The sequence below is a fragment of the Pempheris klunzingeri genome, chromosome 14 (genome assembly GCF_042242105.1).
Source record: "Pempheris klunzingeri isolate RE-2024b chromosome 14, fPemKlu1.hap1, whole genome shotgun sequence".
Classification (NCBI taxonomy): domain Eukaryota; kingdom Metazoa; phylum Chordata; class Actinopteri; order Acropomatiformes; family Pempheridae; genus Pempheris; species Pempheris klunzingeri.
The window spans coordinates 24,985,178-25,002,922 of NC_092025.1; the positions used below are offsets into that span (position 1 = coordinate 24,985,178).

Consider the following 17,745-nt stretch of genomic DNA (forward strand, 5'->3'; position numbering starts at 1 on the left):
TTAGGTACCGGTGGTGTTGGAGAGCTGAGATAATGGATTACCACTTCCGGTCCAGTGTGGTGTGTCCACCCCGGACATGGATGATTGAGGCAACTGGTGGGGGGCAGACGAGGACGAGGACGATCCTGGAGGGGAGGACTTTGGAGCGACTTTCCCCAGGAGAGGCGCGGCCAGCAGAGGTGGTTGTTGTGGATCCGGGTATGGTGGTAGATCGGGGAAAGGACCCAGGGGTGTGTATTCGTTGTCCTCTCGCTTATCTCGGGCAGAATACAACACAGGATAAAGGTTAGAAAAGTTCTTTTCCCCTTCTGATTCCTTCTCCTTTTCTCTCGGTCTCTGTTTTTTCTCCCTCTGGCGCTGAAGGACAGTTTGGCTGTGAGGCCTTCCTTTATTGCCTTTGTCTTACTTCCCTTTGTCTTTGTTTCAATCTTTGCCACCAATGCTCTGCAATCTCCTTCTTGCAGTTTTCCCTTAAACCCATGTTTATTTTGCCATTTTTCCAAATATTTTACATTGTTTTCTTCTTTCTGTTTCATGAGCTTCACATCTCCTTCATACTGGACCTCGTCAGGTCCCTGACTTTGATAACAACAACTACTGCAGCAATTCCCCATCTCAGGCCTTTATGATTATTATTATTATGTTCTGTTTCTATTTCTTATTTATTTATTATTATTATTATTTATATATATATATTTATTTTCCTCGAGTTTTATTCTTTATTATTTGTGAGTCCCTGACTCCCTGAAGTCCCTTCCGGACGTCTATTATTGTTAACTCAGGCGCTGAGAGATTCGTTTTTGTCGTCCTTCTAAAGACGTTTTACTGTAAGTCCCTGACTTGCCATAGGCCCCTGACCTATTCTTTTGTTTAACTCACCCCTGTTGTTGAGTCCCGGACTCCTCTGCTACGCCCCGTCACCGTCCCTCTCTCCAGTGGCCCTGGCCTCCCTGTCCAAAACAGGTTTTTAGGACTCCTGCGGTGGAGGTCTTACCTCTGAGTTTTTTCTCTCAGCCTTGCACACTGTCTTTTTGTTTTTTCCCCCTGAGGAAGAGAGTGGATACTGGGGCCCCACGTTTTGCGCCAAATTGTCAAAGGACTTTTCTTTAGATTGAGGAGATTGGAGCCAGATTGCGAGTTATAATAAAGTTTAATCTCACATGTCAGAGGAGCGTTTAACAGTGCAACAACATCATGGAGGTTACAGAGTGAAAGGCTCCACCAGTGAGCAGGTACAGTTGGTTTTCATAATGGGAGTTGTGGGCGAAGCTCTCACACATCGTGGGATCATCTGCTGGCGTGAGGATGAAAGACATCTGGGTTATTCAGGTCTTCTAGTCCTTGTAGATTTGAGGCTGCACACTGTTGCAGAACCCTCGAGTGCCTTTCTGTCTGACAACTCACGAGCACGTCCTCGGATGGGGATTCTTATAACATATACAGTACAAATACTGTAAATGTGCAGTCCAAATATTAAGCCCTGAAGCTTAAACTTCTTCATGCTCAGCGATTGAAAACTGACCACACAGATATTCAGTATTTGCAGTAACTTAGTTAGTTAGTTGGTTGGTTAGTTAGTTAGTTAGTTAGTTAGTTAGCATTTCAGTCGGAGGAAAATGATGGTGTGGATTAGTTTCTATCAGTGTAAACCTATTTGTCCTGTTTGCTCACACAATGCGTCACATTTGCGTGATCAAACACACAGGAGTGGTTTATTATCTGTTTTCAAACTGTCAGCTGTTGTTGCAGATTAAAGATCACTCCTCTGAAGAGCAGAGCAAACTGATCCCACGGTGAAGTGACACTGTTCATTGGTCTCTTTGCTCATTTGACCATGGAGAGACGAAGCAACGACAGAGGATTCGAGGAGAATTTTGTTGAGGGTCGACATCTGAAGCTGAGTGATTTGAAACAGGAAGTGGTGAAAGCAGGCGTTAAAAATAACATAGGAGTTTATCTCTTCAAAACAAACATCCCTGAGTACCCTCGACCAGAGTTTCATGTGTCTCGCCTGAAGCACGACACAAACATAGATGGATTACGGGGCATCAGGCGGTCCGGTGGGTTCAGGAACCCCGGTAATGGCGGCCTCCAGTGGTGGAGTCTGGATGTGGGAGCTGAGGAGGTGGCGTCAGCTGAGAAGAGGCTCCTGGAGGCCTCCTGCCCAGACCAGACGGAGGAGCAGGCCCAGAGGCAGCAGAGCTTCCTGGGGAAGTTTGCCACCTCTCCGGCCTTCCTGAAGACCTCCAGGCTGGGCTCGTACCGCTTCACCTTCCCCCTGGAGGAGGTGCTGGAGGCCTACAGCGAGCAGGTACTGGTGGTCCGGTTCTCTTCACCACTAACGTCCACTCGGACGGGTAGATTTTTGTGGTTGTTTTTCGCCATAACTCAAGAATTCTTACACTAACTAGAAAAGTAGAGTGCAGATCATAAACTAAACCAAGTCTAACCATAACCTAACCATAACTATAACCTACCTAAACCTAACCTAAACTACCCTATCCATAACTATAACCAAACCATATCCCTGTTTAATAACAGCAACATTTTGTACATTTTTATTTTTATTTTGCTTACTTATTTGTTTGTATTCATGGTGGTGGTCACTTTTACTTCTTTACTATTGTAAATCTATCTGTCTGTCTGTCTGTCTGTCTATATCCTAAATGTAAACCTAGATAGAATATAAAAAATATCAGGCTGACGCAGTAGTTTGAGAGATTAGCTGTGGACAGACAGATACATGCTAAACACATGATCGATATTATTAATCAGGGCAAAACGATTTTGTTTTTATTGACTCTGAAGAATAATAAGAAAAAATATAATAATAAAATCTCTTAATTTTCTCCAGTTTTGTTCTGGTGAGCCGCCCGTCATGCGGGTGTTCGAAACCGTCCTGTACAAACAGGGAGTGATGTACGTAGTGCTGGTCCACAGCCCAGCCAATCAGGAGCAGTTCTCTAAGTATCCTCTGCTGACTGACGACCCAAACGCTGTCTGCACTCACCAAGATGGCCGCTTGATTTGGAGGCCGGAGGCGATGAGTGAGACTCACGGGTAAGGACCATTTAAAATGTGTTTGTATGGGAGTCCTCTTTGTCCTACAGACACCTGAACTAACCATAGACACTAGACTGTCCTACTGTCATTACAGACACCTGAACTAACCATAGACACTAGACTGTCCCACTGTCATTACAGACACCTGAACTAACCGCAGACACTGGACTGTCCCACTGTTATTACAGACACCTGAACTAACCACAGAATTAATCACAGGAACTCAAACACTTAAAAGGTTAAAATGTGTTTGTTTTTGTTTTTTTTGCAGATATGAGTTGGTCCGCGATGAAAACCTGCTGGAAGCTCAACCAGTGACGTCTCGTCATGAGTTTTATGTTTGGGATAATGTCACCGTCGCCCTGCATGTGGATGAACAGGTAGAAAAGTGAAAATGAGCCTTTCTGTCTATATTCTGTCTATATTCTGTTTATATTCTGTCTATATTCTGTTTATATTCTGCAGGTTCAGGGCAGATTCAGTCGTTTATGACAGATCAGATCCTCTGACTCAGATAGTTTTTATTTAATAGACTTTAAACAGAGATTTGACTTCATAACTGAAGGAAATCAACAGCCTTGCAAAGTGGCGTTCAAAGACCAACCTGCTGCTCAACGTCAGCAAAACCCAGGAGGTGATTTCAGTAAAGAGGAGGTGCAGAGCACATAAATGGCTCCTACAGATATCAAAAGCCTGCTAAACTTTTACCTGCAAATGAGCAGGAAGCTCTGGCTGAAGGCAACATGGAGGAGAGTTGAACATTAGTCATTTGCATATATGATAAAATATGTAAATGTTGTGCAACACGTCCAAATTCGTGTCTTTTTGATATCAACACAAAAACAGTTGTCATTATGGTGAGTCGCAGCCTCATCCGCCATCTTTTATGTGATGTAGACAAAACTTTACTGCACTTTTTGCATCGTGTCCTGCCTCCTGCTCGCTGTACCAAGTTTGGCTTTATGGGAGTCGCCATCTTGGTTTTTGGAGCCAGAAGTGACGTTCATTCCACAAAGACCTCCTCTGATTGGTCAGTGAGCAGAGTCTGTGAAGCACGTTAGGTTAACAGGTGACTCTAAATCATGAGTGTGAGTAAATGGTTGTCAGTGATTCAGTCAGTGACTTAGCACTTAGCACGGCTGCTAACTTTGCAGGGCAGCCATTTTGAATGTCTTCTTCTGATCTTCTCGCCGTCGTCTTCTGTTTTAGGTGCTGAACTTTGACGCTCAACGACTGAGAGAGAACCTGAAGTTCTGTCATAAGGGATATCCTCCCATTGATAAGAAGTGTGAATTTCTTGACTTCCCAGAGGCTGAAGAGTTTGTTAAAGAATTATGGCCGGACTTTCCCTCACCTCTGGAGAGAGCTGAAGGGCTAAACTAACTAAGATCAGACAAGATCAGGTCAGATCAGTTAAGTTAAGATAAGATAAGATAAGATAAGATAAGATCAGTTAAGTTAAGATAAGATAAGTTAAGTTAGGATAAGTTAAGTTAAGATAAGTTAAGTTAGGAGAAGTTAAAATAAGGTAAGTTAGGATAAGATAAGTTATGTTAAGTTAGGATAAGTTAAGTTAGGATAAGTTAAGATAAGTTAAGTTAGGATAAGATAAGTTATGTTAAGTTAGGATAAGTTAAGTTAGGATAAGTTAAGATAAGTTAAGTTAGGATAAGTTAAGTTAGGATAAGTTAAGATAAGTTAGGATAAGAAAATAAAATAAGATCAGTTAAGTTAAGATAAGTTAAGTTAAGTTACTGTATTCCTTTGTTTGTCCCATGATGGGGAAATTTACAACATCAGTAATAAAGACTAAATGATTGAAGTCAAGGTTCGTCTTCATTTGTGTTCTGTTTAATGGAAATGACAACAGAACATCACCCCCTCCTGTCTGATCGTAGGGAACTCTTCCTGTTTGAAGCTGCTGGATGCAATTCTCTGGAAAAGGAAAAAAAAAAAGGTCCCAATTTGAAACATACAGCTGAGCACACGCTTCTTATGTGCAGGAAAATGAAGTCAGAGCAGCTTCAATCGATTATATTTATGATGAATATACAGTACAAATACTCTAAATATACAGTACAAATACTCTAAAACCGACTGTCAAAAGACTCTTTAGATCGAGGAGATTGGAGCCAGATTCCTTCGATTTTTGTTTAGTTCTATGAAATCCATACAGATAATTTGAAAATGGTGGGTTGCTTCAGGAAACGTACCTTGTCTTGGAGTAGTTTTGGTAACCATAGGTTGTAAATGTTTTGTTCATCATAGATACCATCCCTCCTGTTGAGACATGTGAAATCCCATGACTCAAAATAGCTGCAAATCTGAAAAGATTCTTTGGAAGGATTAGTTTGCCTTCAGGAGTTGGGACTCCTCTTATGCTTGATGCGTGCATTTGGTCTCGTCCCAGTAAAGTTACTAGACATAAATGTAAAACAGCCACGTGGGCAGAGGCAGTTTTACGCGACACTGAGTCTCTAATTTCTATGAGAGAGGTGTTGTTGGTGTGTGACCCATTTGAGCGAGTCATGCTGACTGATCATGGTCATGTTGCCTCTCGTCGTCCTCCTCGTGATCCTCCTCTGCAATCATCTCCTCGGTAACAAACATCATAATATTCATCAGTGGGAAATTCATCACAGTCCTCAGTTAGAAAAGTATCATTACTTTTAACCGTAAGTTTCTTTTTCTTTACATTCATTTGTTCCTCACCATGTTCTGCATGATCTTTGGTGGCTTGAATCCCTGCACTCCTCCATCCTACGAGCTGCTTTTTAAGACCATTGCAGATTTGTGGATGCATTTGTTACTTGTAGGTTGTAATTACTCATGTCTGCATGGTCTACAGGAACACCGCTGTGAGTTGCAAAAATCTGACTCAGCCTATTGAAATAGACTAGCACTGACTCCTCTGGTCCCTGTTTGCACTCTAACACTTTAGAGCAACAAGCCTGTCCTCTGTAGTGTTGGACTATTCCACCATACAGTGCCTCTGTCCTCTCATTGTATTGTCCATCTCCGAATGAATTGGGTGCGTTGTTTTCAAAGGGGTCCCACGTCCCCTTCACCAAACACCAATCCTGTTTTACGACACATCGCAAAACTCTCTCTGCTTCCACTGTGTCCAGCCTGAAACTGTCACACAGTCTCTTTATTTCTGTTATGAACTCTTCAGGGTCACGTCTGCATCAGTCCATGGTCTGTACACTCTGACAGTGGGGGGCTGGTTACTCTGTCCTGCTCTGGGATTTGGCGTTTCTATCATAGGAAACACTTCTGCATCTTTAAGTCCTAGATTAGGTACCGGTGGTGTTGGAGAGCTGAGATAATGGATTACCACTTCCGGTCCAGTGTGGTGTGTCCACCCCGGACATGGATGATTGAGGCAACTGGTGGGGGGCAGACGACGAGGAGGACGATCCTGGAGGGGAGGACTTTGGAGCGACTTTCCCCAGGAGAGGCGCGGCCAGCAGAGGTGGTTGTTGTGGATCCGGGTATGGTGGTAGATCGGGGAAAGGACCCAGGGGTGTGTATTCGTTGTCCTCTCGCTTATCTCGGGCAGAATACAACACAGGATAAAGGTTAGAAAAGTTCTTTTCCCCTTCTGATTCCTTCTCCTTTTCTCTCGGTCTCTGTTTTTTCTCCCTCTGGCGCTGAAGGACAGTTTGGCTGTGAGGCCTTCCTTTATTGCCTTTGTCTTACTTCCCTTTGTCTTTGTTTCAATCTTTGCCACCAATGCTCTGCAATCTCCTTCTTGCAGTTTTCCCTTAAACCCATGTTTATTTTGCCATTTTTCCAAATATTTTACATTGTTTTCTTCTTTCTGTTTCATGAGCTTCACATCTCCTTCATACTGGACCTCGTCAGGTCCCTGACTTTGATAACAACAACTACTGCAGCAATTCCCCATCTCAGGCCTTTATGATTATTATTATTATGTTCTGTTTCTATTTCTTATTTATTTATTATTATTATTATTTATATATATATATTTATTTTCCTCGAGTTTTATTCTTTATTATTTGTGAGTCCCTGACTCCCTGAAGTCCCTTCCGGACGTCTATTATTGTTAACTCAGGCGCTGAGAGATTCGTTTTTGTCGTCCTTCTAAAGACGTTTTACTGTAAGTCCCTGACTTGCCATAGGCCCCTGACCTATTCTTTTGTTTAACTCACCCCTGTTGTTGAGTCCCGGACTCCTCTGCTACGCCCCGTCACCGTCCCTCTCTCCAGTGGCCCTGGCCTCCCTGTCCAAAACAGGTTTTTAGGACTCCTGCGGTGGAGGTCTTACCTCTGAGTTTTTTCTCTCAGCCTTGCACACTGTCTTTTTGTTTTTTCCCCCTGAGGAAGAGAGTGGATACTGGGGCCCCACGTTTTGCGCCAAATTGTCAAAGGACTTTTCTTTAGGTTGAGGAGATTGGAGCCAGATTGCGAGTTATAATAAAGTTTAATCTCACATGTCAGAGGAGCGTTTAACAGTGCAACAACATCATGGAGGTTACAGAGTGAAAGGCTCCACCAGTGAGCAGGTACAGTTGGTTTTCATAATGGGAGTTGTGGGCGAAGCTCTCACACATCGTGGGATCATCTGCTGGCGTGAGGATGAAAGACATCTGGGTTATTCAGGTCTTCTAGTCCTTGTAGATTTGAGGCTGCACACTGTTGCAGAACCCTCGAGTGCCTTTCTGTCTGACAACTCACGAGCACGTCCTCGGATGGGGATTCTTATAACATATACAGTACAAATACTGTAAATATACAGTCCAAATATTAAGCCCTGAAGCTTAAACTTCTTCATGCTCAGCGATTGAAAACTGACCACACAGATATTCAGTATTTGCAGTAACTTAGTTAGTTAGTTGGTTGGTTAGTTAGTTAGTTAGTTAGTTAGTTAGTTAGCATTTCAGTCGGAGGAAAATGATGGTGTGGATTAGTTTCTATCAGTGTAAACCTATTTGTCCTGTTTGCTCACACAATGCATCACATTTGCGTGATCAAACACACAGGAGTGGTTTATTATCTGTTTTCAAACTGTCAGCTGTTGTTGCAGATTAAAGATCACTCCTCTGAAGAGCAGAGCAAACTGATCCCACGGTGAAGTGACACTGTTCATTGGTCTCTTTGCTCATTTGACCATGGAGAGACGAAGCAACGACAGAGGATTCGAGGAGAATTTTGTTGAGGGTCGACATCTGAAGCTGAGTGATTTGAAACAGGAAGTGGTGAAAGCAGGCGTTAAAATTAAGATGGAAGTTTATCTCTTCAAAACAAACATCCCTGAGTACCCTCGACCAGAGTTTCATGTGTCTCGCCTGAAGCACGACACAAACATAGATGGATTACGGGGCATCAGGCGGTCCGGTGGGTTCAGGAACCCCGGTAATGGCGGCCTCCAGTGGTGGAGTCTGGATGTGGGAGCTGAGGAGGTGGCGTCAGCTGAGAAGAGGCTCCTGGAGGCCTCCTGCCCAGACCAGACGGAGGAGCAGGCCCAGAGGCAGCAGAGCTTCCTGGGGAAGTTTGCCACCTCTCCGGCCTTCCTGAAGACCTCCAGGCTGGGCTCGTACCGCTTCACCTTCCCCCTGGAGGAGGTGCTGGAGGCCTACAGCGAGCAGGTACTGGTGGTCCGGTTCTCTTCACCACTAACGTCCACTCGGACGGGTAGATTTTTGTGGTTGTTTTTCGCCATAACTCAAGAATTCTTACACTAACTAGAAAAGTAGAGTGCAGATCATAAACTAAACCAAGTCTAACCATAACCTAACCATAACTATAACCTACCTAAACCTAACCTAAACTACCCTATCCATAACTATAACCAAACCATATCCCTGTTTAATAACAGCAACATTTTGTACATTTTTATTTTTATTTTGCTTACTTATTTGTTTGTATTCATGGTGGTGGTCACTTTTACTTCTTTACTATTGTAAATCTATCTGTCTGTCTGTCTGTCTGTCTATATCCTAAATGTAAACCTAGATAGAATATAAAAAATATCAGGCTGACGCAGTAGTTTGAGAGATTAGCTGCGGACAGACAGATACATGCTAAACACATGATCGATATTATTAATCAGGGCAAAACGATTTTGTTTTTATTGACTCTGAAGAATAATAAGAAAAAATATAATAATAAAATCTCTTAATTTTCTCCAGTTTTGTTCTGGTGAGCCGCCCGTCATGCGGGTGTTCGAAACCGTCCTGTACAAACAGGGAGTGATGTACGTAGTGCTGGTCCACAGCCCAGCCAATCAGGAGCAGTTCTCTAAGTATCCTCTGCTGACTGACGACCCAAACGCTGTCTGCACTCACCAAGATGGCCGCTTGATTTGGAGGCCGGAGGCGATGAGTGAGACTCACGGGTAAGGACCATTTAAAATGTGTTTGTATGGGAGTCCTCTTTGTCCTACAGACACCTGAACTAACCATAGACACTAGACTGTCCTACTGTCATTACAGACACCTGAACTAACCATAGACACTAGACTGTCCCACTGTCATTACAGACACCTGAACTAACCGCAGACACTGGACTGTCCCACTGTTATTACAGACACCTGAACTAACCACAGAATTAATCACAGGAACTCAAACACTTAAAAGGTTAAAATGTGTTTGTTTTTGTTTTTTTTGCAGATATGAGTTGGTCCGCGATGAAAACCTGCTGGAAGCTCAACCAGTGACGTCTCGTCATGAGTTTTATGTTTGGGATAATGTCACCGTCGCCCTGCATGTGGATGAACAGGTAGAAAAGTGAAAATGAGCCTTTCTGTCTATATTCTGTCTATATTCTGTTTATATTCTGTCTATATTCTGTTTATATTCTGCAGGTTCAGGGCAGATTCAGTCGTTTATGACAGATCAGATCCTCTGACTCAGATAGTTTTTATGTAATAGACTTTAAACAGAGATTTGACTTCATAACTGAAGGAAATCAACAGCCTTGCAAAGTGGCGTTCAAAGACCAACCTGCTGCTCAACGTCAGCAAAACCCAGGAGGTGATTTCAGTAAAGAGGAGGTGCAGAGCACATAAATGGCTCCTACAGATATCAAAAGCCTGCTAAACTTTTACCTGCAAATGAGCAGGAAGCTCTGGCTGAAGGCAACATGGAGGAGAGTTGAACATTAGTCATTTGCATATATGATAAAATATGTAAATGTTGTGCAACACGTCCAAATTCGTGTCTTTTTGATATCAACACAAAAACAGTTGTCATTATGGTGAGTCGCAGCCTCATCCGCCATCTTTTATGTGATGTAGACAAAACTTTACTGCACTTTTTGCATCGTGTCCTGCCTCCTGCTCGCTGTACCAAGTTTGGCTTTATGGGAGTCGCCATCTTGGTTTTTGGAGCCAGAAGTGACGTTCATTCCACAAAGACCTCCTCTGATTGGTCAGTGAGCAGAGTCTGTGAAGCACGTTAGGTTAACAGGTGACTCTAAATCATGAGTGTGAGTAAATGGTTGTCAGTGATTCAGTCAGTGACTTAGCACTTAGCACGGCTGCTAACTTTGCAGGGCAGCCATTTTGAATGTCTTCTTCTGATCTTCTCGCCGTTGTCTTCTGTTTTAGGTGCTGAACTTTGACGCTCAACGACTGAGAGAGAACCTGAAGTTCTGTCATAAGGGATATCCTCCCATTGATAAGAAGTGTGAATTTCTTGACTTCCCAGAGGCTGAAGAGTTTGTTAAAGAATTATGGCCGGACTTTCCCTCACCTCTGGAGAGAGCTGAAGGGCTAAACTAACTAAGATCAGACAAGATCAGGTCAGATCAGTTAAGTTAAGATAAGATAAGATAAGATAAGATAAGATCAGTTAAGTTAAGATAAGATAAGTTAAGTTAGGATAAGTTAAGTTAAGATAAGTTAAGTTAGGAGAAGTTAAAATAAGGTAAGTTAGGATAAGATAAGTTATGTTAAGTTAGGATAAGTTAAGTTAGGATAAGTTAAGATAAGTTAAGTTAGGATAAGATAAGTTATGTTAAGTTAGGATAAGTTAAGTTAGGATAAGTTAAGATAAGTTAAGTTAGGATAAGTTAAGTTAGGATAAGTTAAGATAAGTTAGGATAAGAAAATAAAATAAGATCAGTTAAGTTAAGATAAGTTAAGTTAAGTTACTGTATTCCTTTGTTTGTCCCATGATGGGGAAATTTACAACATCAGTAATAAAGACTAAATGATTGAAGTCAAGGTTCGTCTTCATTTGTGTTCTGTTTAATGGAAATGACAACAGAACATCACCCCCTCCTGTCTGATCGTAGGGAACTCTTCCTGTTTGAAGCTGCTGGATGCAATTCTCTGGAAAAGGAAAAAAAAAAAGGTCCCAATTTGAAACATACAGCTGAGCACACGCTTCATATGTGCAGGAAAATGAAGTCAGAGCAGCTTCAATCGATTATATTTATGATGAATATACAGTACAAATACTCTAAATATACAGTACAAATACTCTAAAACCGACTGTCAAAAGACTCTTTAGATCGAGGAGATTGGAGCCAGATTCCTTCGATTTTTGTTTAGTTCTATGAAATCCATACAGATAATTTGAAAATGGTGGGTTGCTTCAGGAAACGTACCTTGTCTTGGAGTAGTTTTGGTAACCATAGGTTGTAAATGTTTTGTTCATCATAGATACCATCCCTCCTGTTGAGACATGTGAAATCCCATGACTCAAAATAGCTGCAAATCTGAAAAGATTCTTTGGAAGGATTAGTTTGCCTTCAGGAGTTGGGACTCCTCTTATGCTTGTTGCGTGCATTTGGTCTCGTCCCAGTAAAGTTACTAGACATAAATGTAAAACAGCCACGTGGGCAGAGGCAGTTTTACGCGACACTGAGTCTCTAATTTCTATGAGAGAGGTGTTGTTGGTGTGTGACCCATTTGAGCGAGTCATGCTGACTGATCATGGTCATGTTGCCTCTCGTCGTCCTCCTCGTGATCCTCCTCTGCAATCATCTCCTCGGTAACAAACATCATAATATTCATCAGTGGGAAATTCATCACAGTCCTCAGTTAGAAAAGTATCATTACTTTTAACCGTAAGTTTCTTTTTCTTTACATTCATTTGTTCCTCACCATGTTCTGCATGATCTTTGGTGGCTTGAATCCCTGCACTCCTCCATCCTACGAGCTGCTTTTTAAGACCATTGCAGATTTGTGGATGCATTTGTTAGCTGTAGGTTGTAATTACTCATGTCTGCATGGTCTACAGGAACACCGCTGTGAGTTGCAAAAATCTGACTCAGCCTATTGAAATAGACTAGCACTGACTCCTCTGGTCCCTGTTTGCACTCTAACACTTTAGAGTAACAAGCCTGTCCTCTGTAGTGTTGGACTATTCCACCATACAGTGCCTCTGTCCTCTCATTGTATTGTCCATCTCCGAATGAATTGGGTGCGTTGTTTTCAAAGGGGTCCCACGTCCCCTTCACCAAACACCAATCCTGTTTTACGACACATCGCAAAACTCTCTCTGCTTCCACTGTGTCCAGCCTGAAACTGTCACACAGTCTCTTTATTTCTGTTATGAACTCTTCAGGGTCACGTCTGCATCAGTCCATGGTCTGTACACTCTGACAGTGGGGGGCTGGTTACTCTGTCCTGCTCTGGGATTTGGCGTTTCTATCATAGGAAACACTTCTGCATCTTTAAGTCCTAGATTAGGTACCGGTGGTGTTGGAGAGCTGAGATAATGGATTACCACTTCCGGTCCAGTGTGGTGTGTCCACCCCGGACATGGATGATTGAGGCAACTGGTGGGGGGCAGACGACGAGGAGGACGATCCTGGAGGGGAGGACTTTGGAGCGACTTTCCCCAGGAGAGGCGCGGCCAGCAGAGGTGGTTGTTGTGGATCCGGGTATGGTGGTAGATCGGGGAAAGGACCCAGGGGTGTGTATTCGTTGTCCTCTCGCTTATCTCGGGCAGAATACAACACAGGATAAAGGTTAGAAAAGTTCTTTTCCCCTTCTGATTCCTTCTCCTTTTCTCTCGGTCTCTGTTTTTTCTCCCTCTGGCGCTGAAGGACAGTTTGGCTGTGAGGCCTTCCTTTATTGCCTTTGTCTTACTTCCCTTTGTCTTTGTTTCAATCTTTGCCACCAATGCTCTGCAATCTCCTTCTTGCAGTTTTCCCTTAAACCCATGTTTATTTTGCCATTTTTCCAAATATTTTACATTGTTTTCTTCTTTCTGTTTCATGAGCTTCACATCTCCTTCATACTGGACCTCGTCAGGTCCCTGACTTTGATAACAACAACTACTGCAGCAATTCCCCATCTCAGGCCTTTATGATTATTATTATTATGTTCTGTTTCTATTTCTTATTTATTTATTATTATTATTATTTATATATATATATTTATTTTCCTCGAGTTTTATTCTTTATTATTTGTGAGTCCCTGACTCCCTGAAGTCCCTTCCGGACGTCTATTATTGTTAACTCAGGCGCTGAGAGATTCGTTTTTGTCGTCCTTCTAAAGACGTTTTACTGTAAGTCCCTGACTTGCCATAGGCCCCTGACCTATTCTTTTGTTTAACTCACCCCTGTTGTTGAGTCCCGGACTCCTCTGCTACGCCCCGTCACCGTCCCTCTCTCCAGTGGCCCTGGCCTCCCTGTCCAAAACAGGTTTTTAGGACTCCTGCGGTGGAGGTCTTACCTCTGAGTTTTTTCTCTCAGCCTTGCACACTGTCTTTTTGTTTTTTCCCCCTGAGGAAGAGAGTGGATACTGGGGCCCCACGTTTTGCGCCAAATTGTCAAAGGACTTTTCTTTAGGTTGAGGAGATTGGAGCCAGATTGCGAGTTATAATAAAGTTTAATCTCACATGTCAGAGGAGCGTTTAACAGTGCAACAACATCATGGAGGTTACAGAGTGAAAGGCTCCACCAGTGAGCAGGTACAGTTGGTTTTCATAATGGGAGTTGTGGGCGAAGCTCTCACACATCGTGGGATCATCTGCTGGCGTGAGGATGAAAGACATCTGGGTTATTCAGGTCTTCTAGTCCTTGTAGATTTGAGGCTGCACACTGTTGCAGAACCCTCGAGTGCCTTTCTGTCTGACAACTCACGAGCACGTCCTCGGATGGGGATTCTTATAACATATACAGTACAAATACTGTAAATGTACAGTCCAAATATTAAGCCCTGAAGCTTAAACTTCTTCATGCTCAGCGATTGAAAACTGACCACACAGATATTCAGTATTTGCAGTAACTTAGTTAGTTAGTTGGTTGGTTAGTTAGTTAGTTAGTTAGTTAGTTAGCATTTCAGCCGGAGGAAAATGATGGTGTGGATTAGTTTCTATCAGTGTAAACCTATTTGTCCTGTTTGCTCACACAATGCGTCACATTTGCGTGATCAAACACACAGGAGTGGTTTATTATCTGTTTTCAAACTGTCAGCTGTTGTTGCAGATTAAAGATCACTCCTCTGAAGAGCAGAGCAAACTGATCCCACGGTGAAGTGACACTGTTCATTGGTCTCTTTGCTCATTTGACCATGGAGAGACGAAGCAACGACAGAGGATTCGAGGAGAATTTTGTTGAGGGTCGACATCTGAAGCTGAGTGATTTGAAACAGGAAGTGGTGAAAGCAGGCGTTAAAATTAAGATGGAAGTTTATCTCTTCAAAACAAACATCCCTGAGTACCCTCGACCAGAGTTTCATGTGTCTCGCCTGAAGCACGACACAAACATAGATGGATTACGGGGCATCAGGCGGTCCAGTGGGTTCAGGAACCCCGGTAATGGCGGCCTCCAGTGGTGGAGTCTGGATGTGGGAGCTGAGGAGGTGGCGTCAGCTGAGAAGAGGCTCCTGGAGGCCTCCTGCCCAGACCAGACGGAGGAGCAGGCCCAGAGGCAGCAGAGCTTCCTGGGGAAGTTTGCCACCTCTCCGGCCTTCCTGAAGACCTCCAGGCTGGGCTCGTACCGCTTCACCTTCCCCCTGGAGGAGGTGCTGGAGGCCTACAGCGAGCAGGTACTGGTGGTCCGGTTCTCTTCACCACTAACGTCCACTCGGACGGGTAGATTTTTGTGGTTGTTTTTCGCCATAACTCAAGAATTCTTACACTAACTAGAAAAGTAGAGTGCAGATCATAAACTAAACCAAGTCTAACCATAACCTAACCATAACTATAACCTACCTAAACCTAACCTAAACTACCCTATCCATAACTATAACCAAACCATATCCCTGTTTAATAACAGCAACATTTTGTACATTTTTATTTTTATTTTGCTTACTTATTTGTTTGTATTCATGGTGGTGGTCACTTTTACTTCTTTACTATTGTAAATCTATCTGTCTGTCTGTCTGTCTGTCTATATCCTAAATGTAAACCTAGATAGAATATAAAAAATATCAGGCTGATCGGCGCAGTAGTTTGAGAGATTAGCTGCGGACAGACAGATACATGCTAAACACATGATCGATATTATTAATCAGGGCAAAACGATTTTGTTTTTATTGACTCTGAAGAATAATAAGAAAAAATATAATAATAAAATCTCTTAATTTTCTCCAGTTTTGTTCTGGTGAGCCGCCCGTCATGCGGGTGTTCGAAACCGTCCTGTACAAACAGGGAGTGATGTACGTAGTGCTGGTCCACAGCCCAGCCAATCAGGAGCAGTTCTCTAAGTATCCTCTGCTGACTGACGACCCAAACGCTGTCTGCACTCACCAAGATGGCCGCTTGATTTGGAGGCCGGAGGCGATGAGTGAGACTCACGGGTAAGGACCATTTAAAATGTGTTTGTATGGGAGTCCTCTTTGTCCTACAGACACCTGAACTAACCATAGACACTAGACTGTCCTACTGTCATTACAGACACCTGAACTAACCATAGACACTAGACTGTCCCACTGTCATTACAGACACCTGAACTAACCGCAGACACTGGACTGTCCCACTGTTATTACAGACACCTGAACTAACCACAGAATTAATCACAGGAACTCAAACACTTAAAAGGTTAAAATGTGTTTGTTTTTGTTTTTTTTGCAGATATGAGTTGGTCCGCGATGAAAACCTGCTGGAAGCTCAACCAGTGACGTCTCGTCATGAGTTTTATGTTTGGGATAATGTCACCGTCGCCCTGCATGTGGATGAACAGGTAGAAAAGTGAAAATGAGCCTTTCTGTCTATATTCTGTCTATATTCTGTTTATATTCTGTCTATATTCTGTTTATATTCTGCAGGTTCAGGGCAGATTCAGTCGTTTATGACAGATCAGATCCTCTGACTCAGATAGTTTTTATGTAATAGACTTTAAACAGAGATTTGACTTCATAACTGAAGGAAATCAACAGCCTTGCAAAGTGGCGTTCAAAGACCAACCTGCTGCTCAACGTCAGCAAAACCCAGGAGGTGATTTCAGTAAAGAGGAGGTGCAGAGCACATAAATGGCTCCTACAGATATCAAAAGCCTGCTAAACTTTTACCTGCAAATGAGCAGGAAGCTCTGGCTGAAGGCAACATGGAGGAGAGTTGAACATTAGTCATTTGCATATATGATAAAATATGTAAATGTTGTGCAACACGTCCAAATTCGTGTCTTTTTGATATCAACACAAAAACAGTTGTCATTATGGTGAGTCGCAGCCTCATCCGCCATCTTTTATGTGATGTAGACAAAACTTTACTGCACTTTTTGCATCGTGTCCTGCCTCCTGCTCGCTGTACCAAGTTTGGCTTTATGGGAGTCGCCATCTTGGTTTTTGGAGCCAGAAGTGACGTTCATTCCACAAAGACCTCCTCTGATTGGTCAGTGAGCAGAGTCTGTGAAGCACGTTAGGTTAACAGGTGACTCTAAATCATGAGTGTGAGTAAATGGTTGTCAGTGATTCAGTCAGTGACTTAGCACTTAGCACGGCTGCTAACTTTGCAGGGCAGCCATTTTGAATGTCTTCTTCTGATCTTCTCGCCGTCGTCTTCTGTTTTAGGTGCTGAACTTTGACGCTCAACGACTGAGAGAGAACCTGAAGTTCTGTCATAAGGGATATCCTCCCATTGATAAGAAGTGTGAATTTCTTGACTTCCCAGAGGCTGAAGAGTTTGTTAAAGAATTATGGCCGGACTTTCCCTCACCTCTGGAGAGAGCTGAAGGGCTAAACTAACTAAGATCAGACAAGATCAGGTCAGATCAGTTAAGTTAAGATAAGATAAGATAAGATAAGATCAGTTAAGTTAAGATAAGATAAGTTAAGTTAGGATAAGTTAAGTTAAGATAAGTTAAGTTAGGAGAAGTTAAAATAAGGTAAGTTAGGATAAGATAAGTTAAGTTAGGAGAAGTTAAAATAAGGTAAGTTAGGATAAGATAAGTTATGTTAAGTTAGGATAAGTTAAGTTAGGATAAGTTAAGTTAAGTTAAGTTAGGATAAGTTAAGTTAGGATAAGTTAAGATAAGTTAAGTTACGTTAAGTTAAGTTAAGATAAGATAAGATAAGATCAGTTAAGTTAAGATAAGATAAGATAAGATCAGTTAAGTTAAGATAAGATAAGTTACGTTAAGTTAAGTTAAGATAAGATAAGATAAGATCAGTTAAGTTAAGATAAGATAAGTTAAGTTAGGATAAGATAAGTTAAGTTAGGATAAGTTAAAATAAGGTAAGTTAGGATAAGATAAGATAAGTTACTGTATTCCTTTGTTTGTCCCATGATGGGGAAATTTACAACATTTACAATAAAGA

The 17,745-nt window shown here is 42.4% G+C and overlaps 3 protein-coding genes and 2 long non-coding RNA genes across 18 annotated transcripts; 3 read left to right on the forward strand and 2 right to left on the reverse strand.

The window, feature by feature from the left end:
• The first annotated feature begins 163 nt into the window (after window positions 1-163).
• LOC139213507 (uncharacterized) lies at window positions 164-11,177 on the forward strand. Of its 6 annotated transcripts, XR_011585429.1 has the most exons (7): window positions 164-285; window positions 1,750-2,311; window positions 2,855-3,060; window positions 3,335-3,443; window positions 4,273-4,550; window positions 4,626-4,813; window positions 10,939-11,177. XR_011585429.1 is itself a non-coding variant. In XM_070844221.1 (5 exons), exons 2-5 carry the CDS (start codon window positions 1,835-1,837, stop codon window positions 4,444-4,446), a joined length of 966 nt encoding a protein of 321 aa, XP_070700322.1. In that variant the 5' UTR covers window positions 164-285; window positions 1,750-1,834; the 3' UTR covers window positions 4,447-4,885. The 6 variants fall into 6 exon arrangements, 1 of the variants encoding a protein (XP_070700322.1); XR_011585425.1 differs by having other exon boundaries at window positions 4,273-4,813; XR_011585428.1 differs by having other exon boundaries at window positions 4,273-4,808; window positions 11,109-11,177.
• LOC139213511 (uncharacterized) lies at window positions 4,893-5,644 on the reverse strand. Its single transcript, XR_011585434.1, has 2 exons — window positions 5,277-5,644; window positions 4,893-4,998 (listed from the first exon to the last, which is right to left on the reverse strand). It is a non-coding gene; the product is annotated as an uncharacterized lncRNA (long non-coding RNA).
• LOC139213506 (uncharacterized) lies at window positions 6,523-17,437 on the forward strand. Of its 6 annotated transcripts, XR_011585424.1 has the most exons (7): window positions 6,523-6,644; window positions 8,113-8,674; window positions 9,218-9,423; window positions 9,698-9,806; window positions 10,636-10,832; window positions 10,873-10,913; window positions 10,989-11,177. XR_011585424.1 is itself a non-coding variant. In XM_070844220.1 (6 exons), the coding sequence occupies exons 2-5, from the start codon at window positions 8,198-8,200 to the stop codon at window positions 10,807-10,809; spliced, it is 966 nt and encodes a 321-aa protein (XP_070700321.1). In that variant the 5' UTR covers window positions 6,523-6,644; window positions 8,113-8,197; the 3' UTR covers window positions 10,810-10,832; window positions 10,873-11,177. The 6 variants fall into 6 exon arrangements, 3 of the variants coding, with proteins under 3 accessions (XP_070700321.1, XP_070700318.1, XP_070700319.1); XR_011585422.1 differs by adding an exon at window positions 17,407-17,437 and having other exon boundaries at window positions 10,636-11,166; XR_011585423.1 differs by having other exon boundaries at window positions 10,636-10,913.
• Window positions 11,256-11,794, reverse strand: LOC139213512 (uncharacterized). The gene is made up of 2 exons (XR_011585435.1): window positions 11,640-11,794; window positions 11,256-11,361 (listed from the first exon to the last, which is right to left on the reverse strand). It is a non-coding gene; the product is annotated as an uncharacterized lncRNA (long non-coding RNA).
• On the forward strand, window positions 12,886-17,692 carry LOC139213508 (uncharacterized). 4 transcript variants are annotated; one of them, XR_011585430.1, is made up of 7 exons: window positions 12,886-13,007; window positions 14,472-15,033; window positions 15,581-15,786; window positions 16,061-16,169; window positions 16,999-17,195; window positions 17,231-17,286; window positions 17,342-17,437. XR_011585430.1 is itself a non-coding variant. In XM_070844223.1 (6 exons), the coding sequence occupies exons 2-5, from the start codon at window positions 14,557-14,559 to the stop codon at window positions 17,170-17,172; spliced, it is 966 nt and encodes a 321-aa protein (XP_070700324.1). In that variant the 5' UTR covers window positions 12,886-13,007; window positions 14,472-14,556; the 3' UTR covers window positions 17,173-17,195; window positions 17,591-17,692. The 4 variants fall into 4 exon arrangements, 2 of the variants coding, with proteins under 2 accessions (XP_070700324.1, XP_070700323.1); XR_011585431.1 differs by having other exon boundaries at window positions 12,911-13,007; window positions 14,479-15,033; XM_070844223.1 differs by lacking the exons at window positions 17,231-17,286; window positions 17,342-17,437 and adding an exon at window positions 17,591-17,692.
• The last annotated feature ends 53 nt before the right edge of the window (window positions 17,693-17,745 follow it).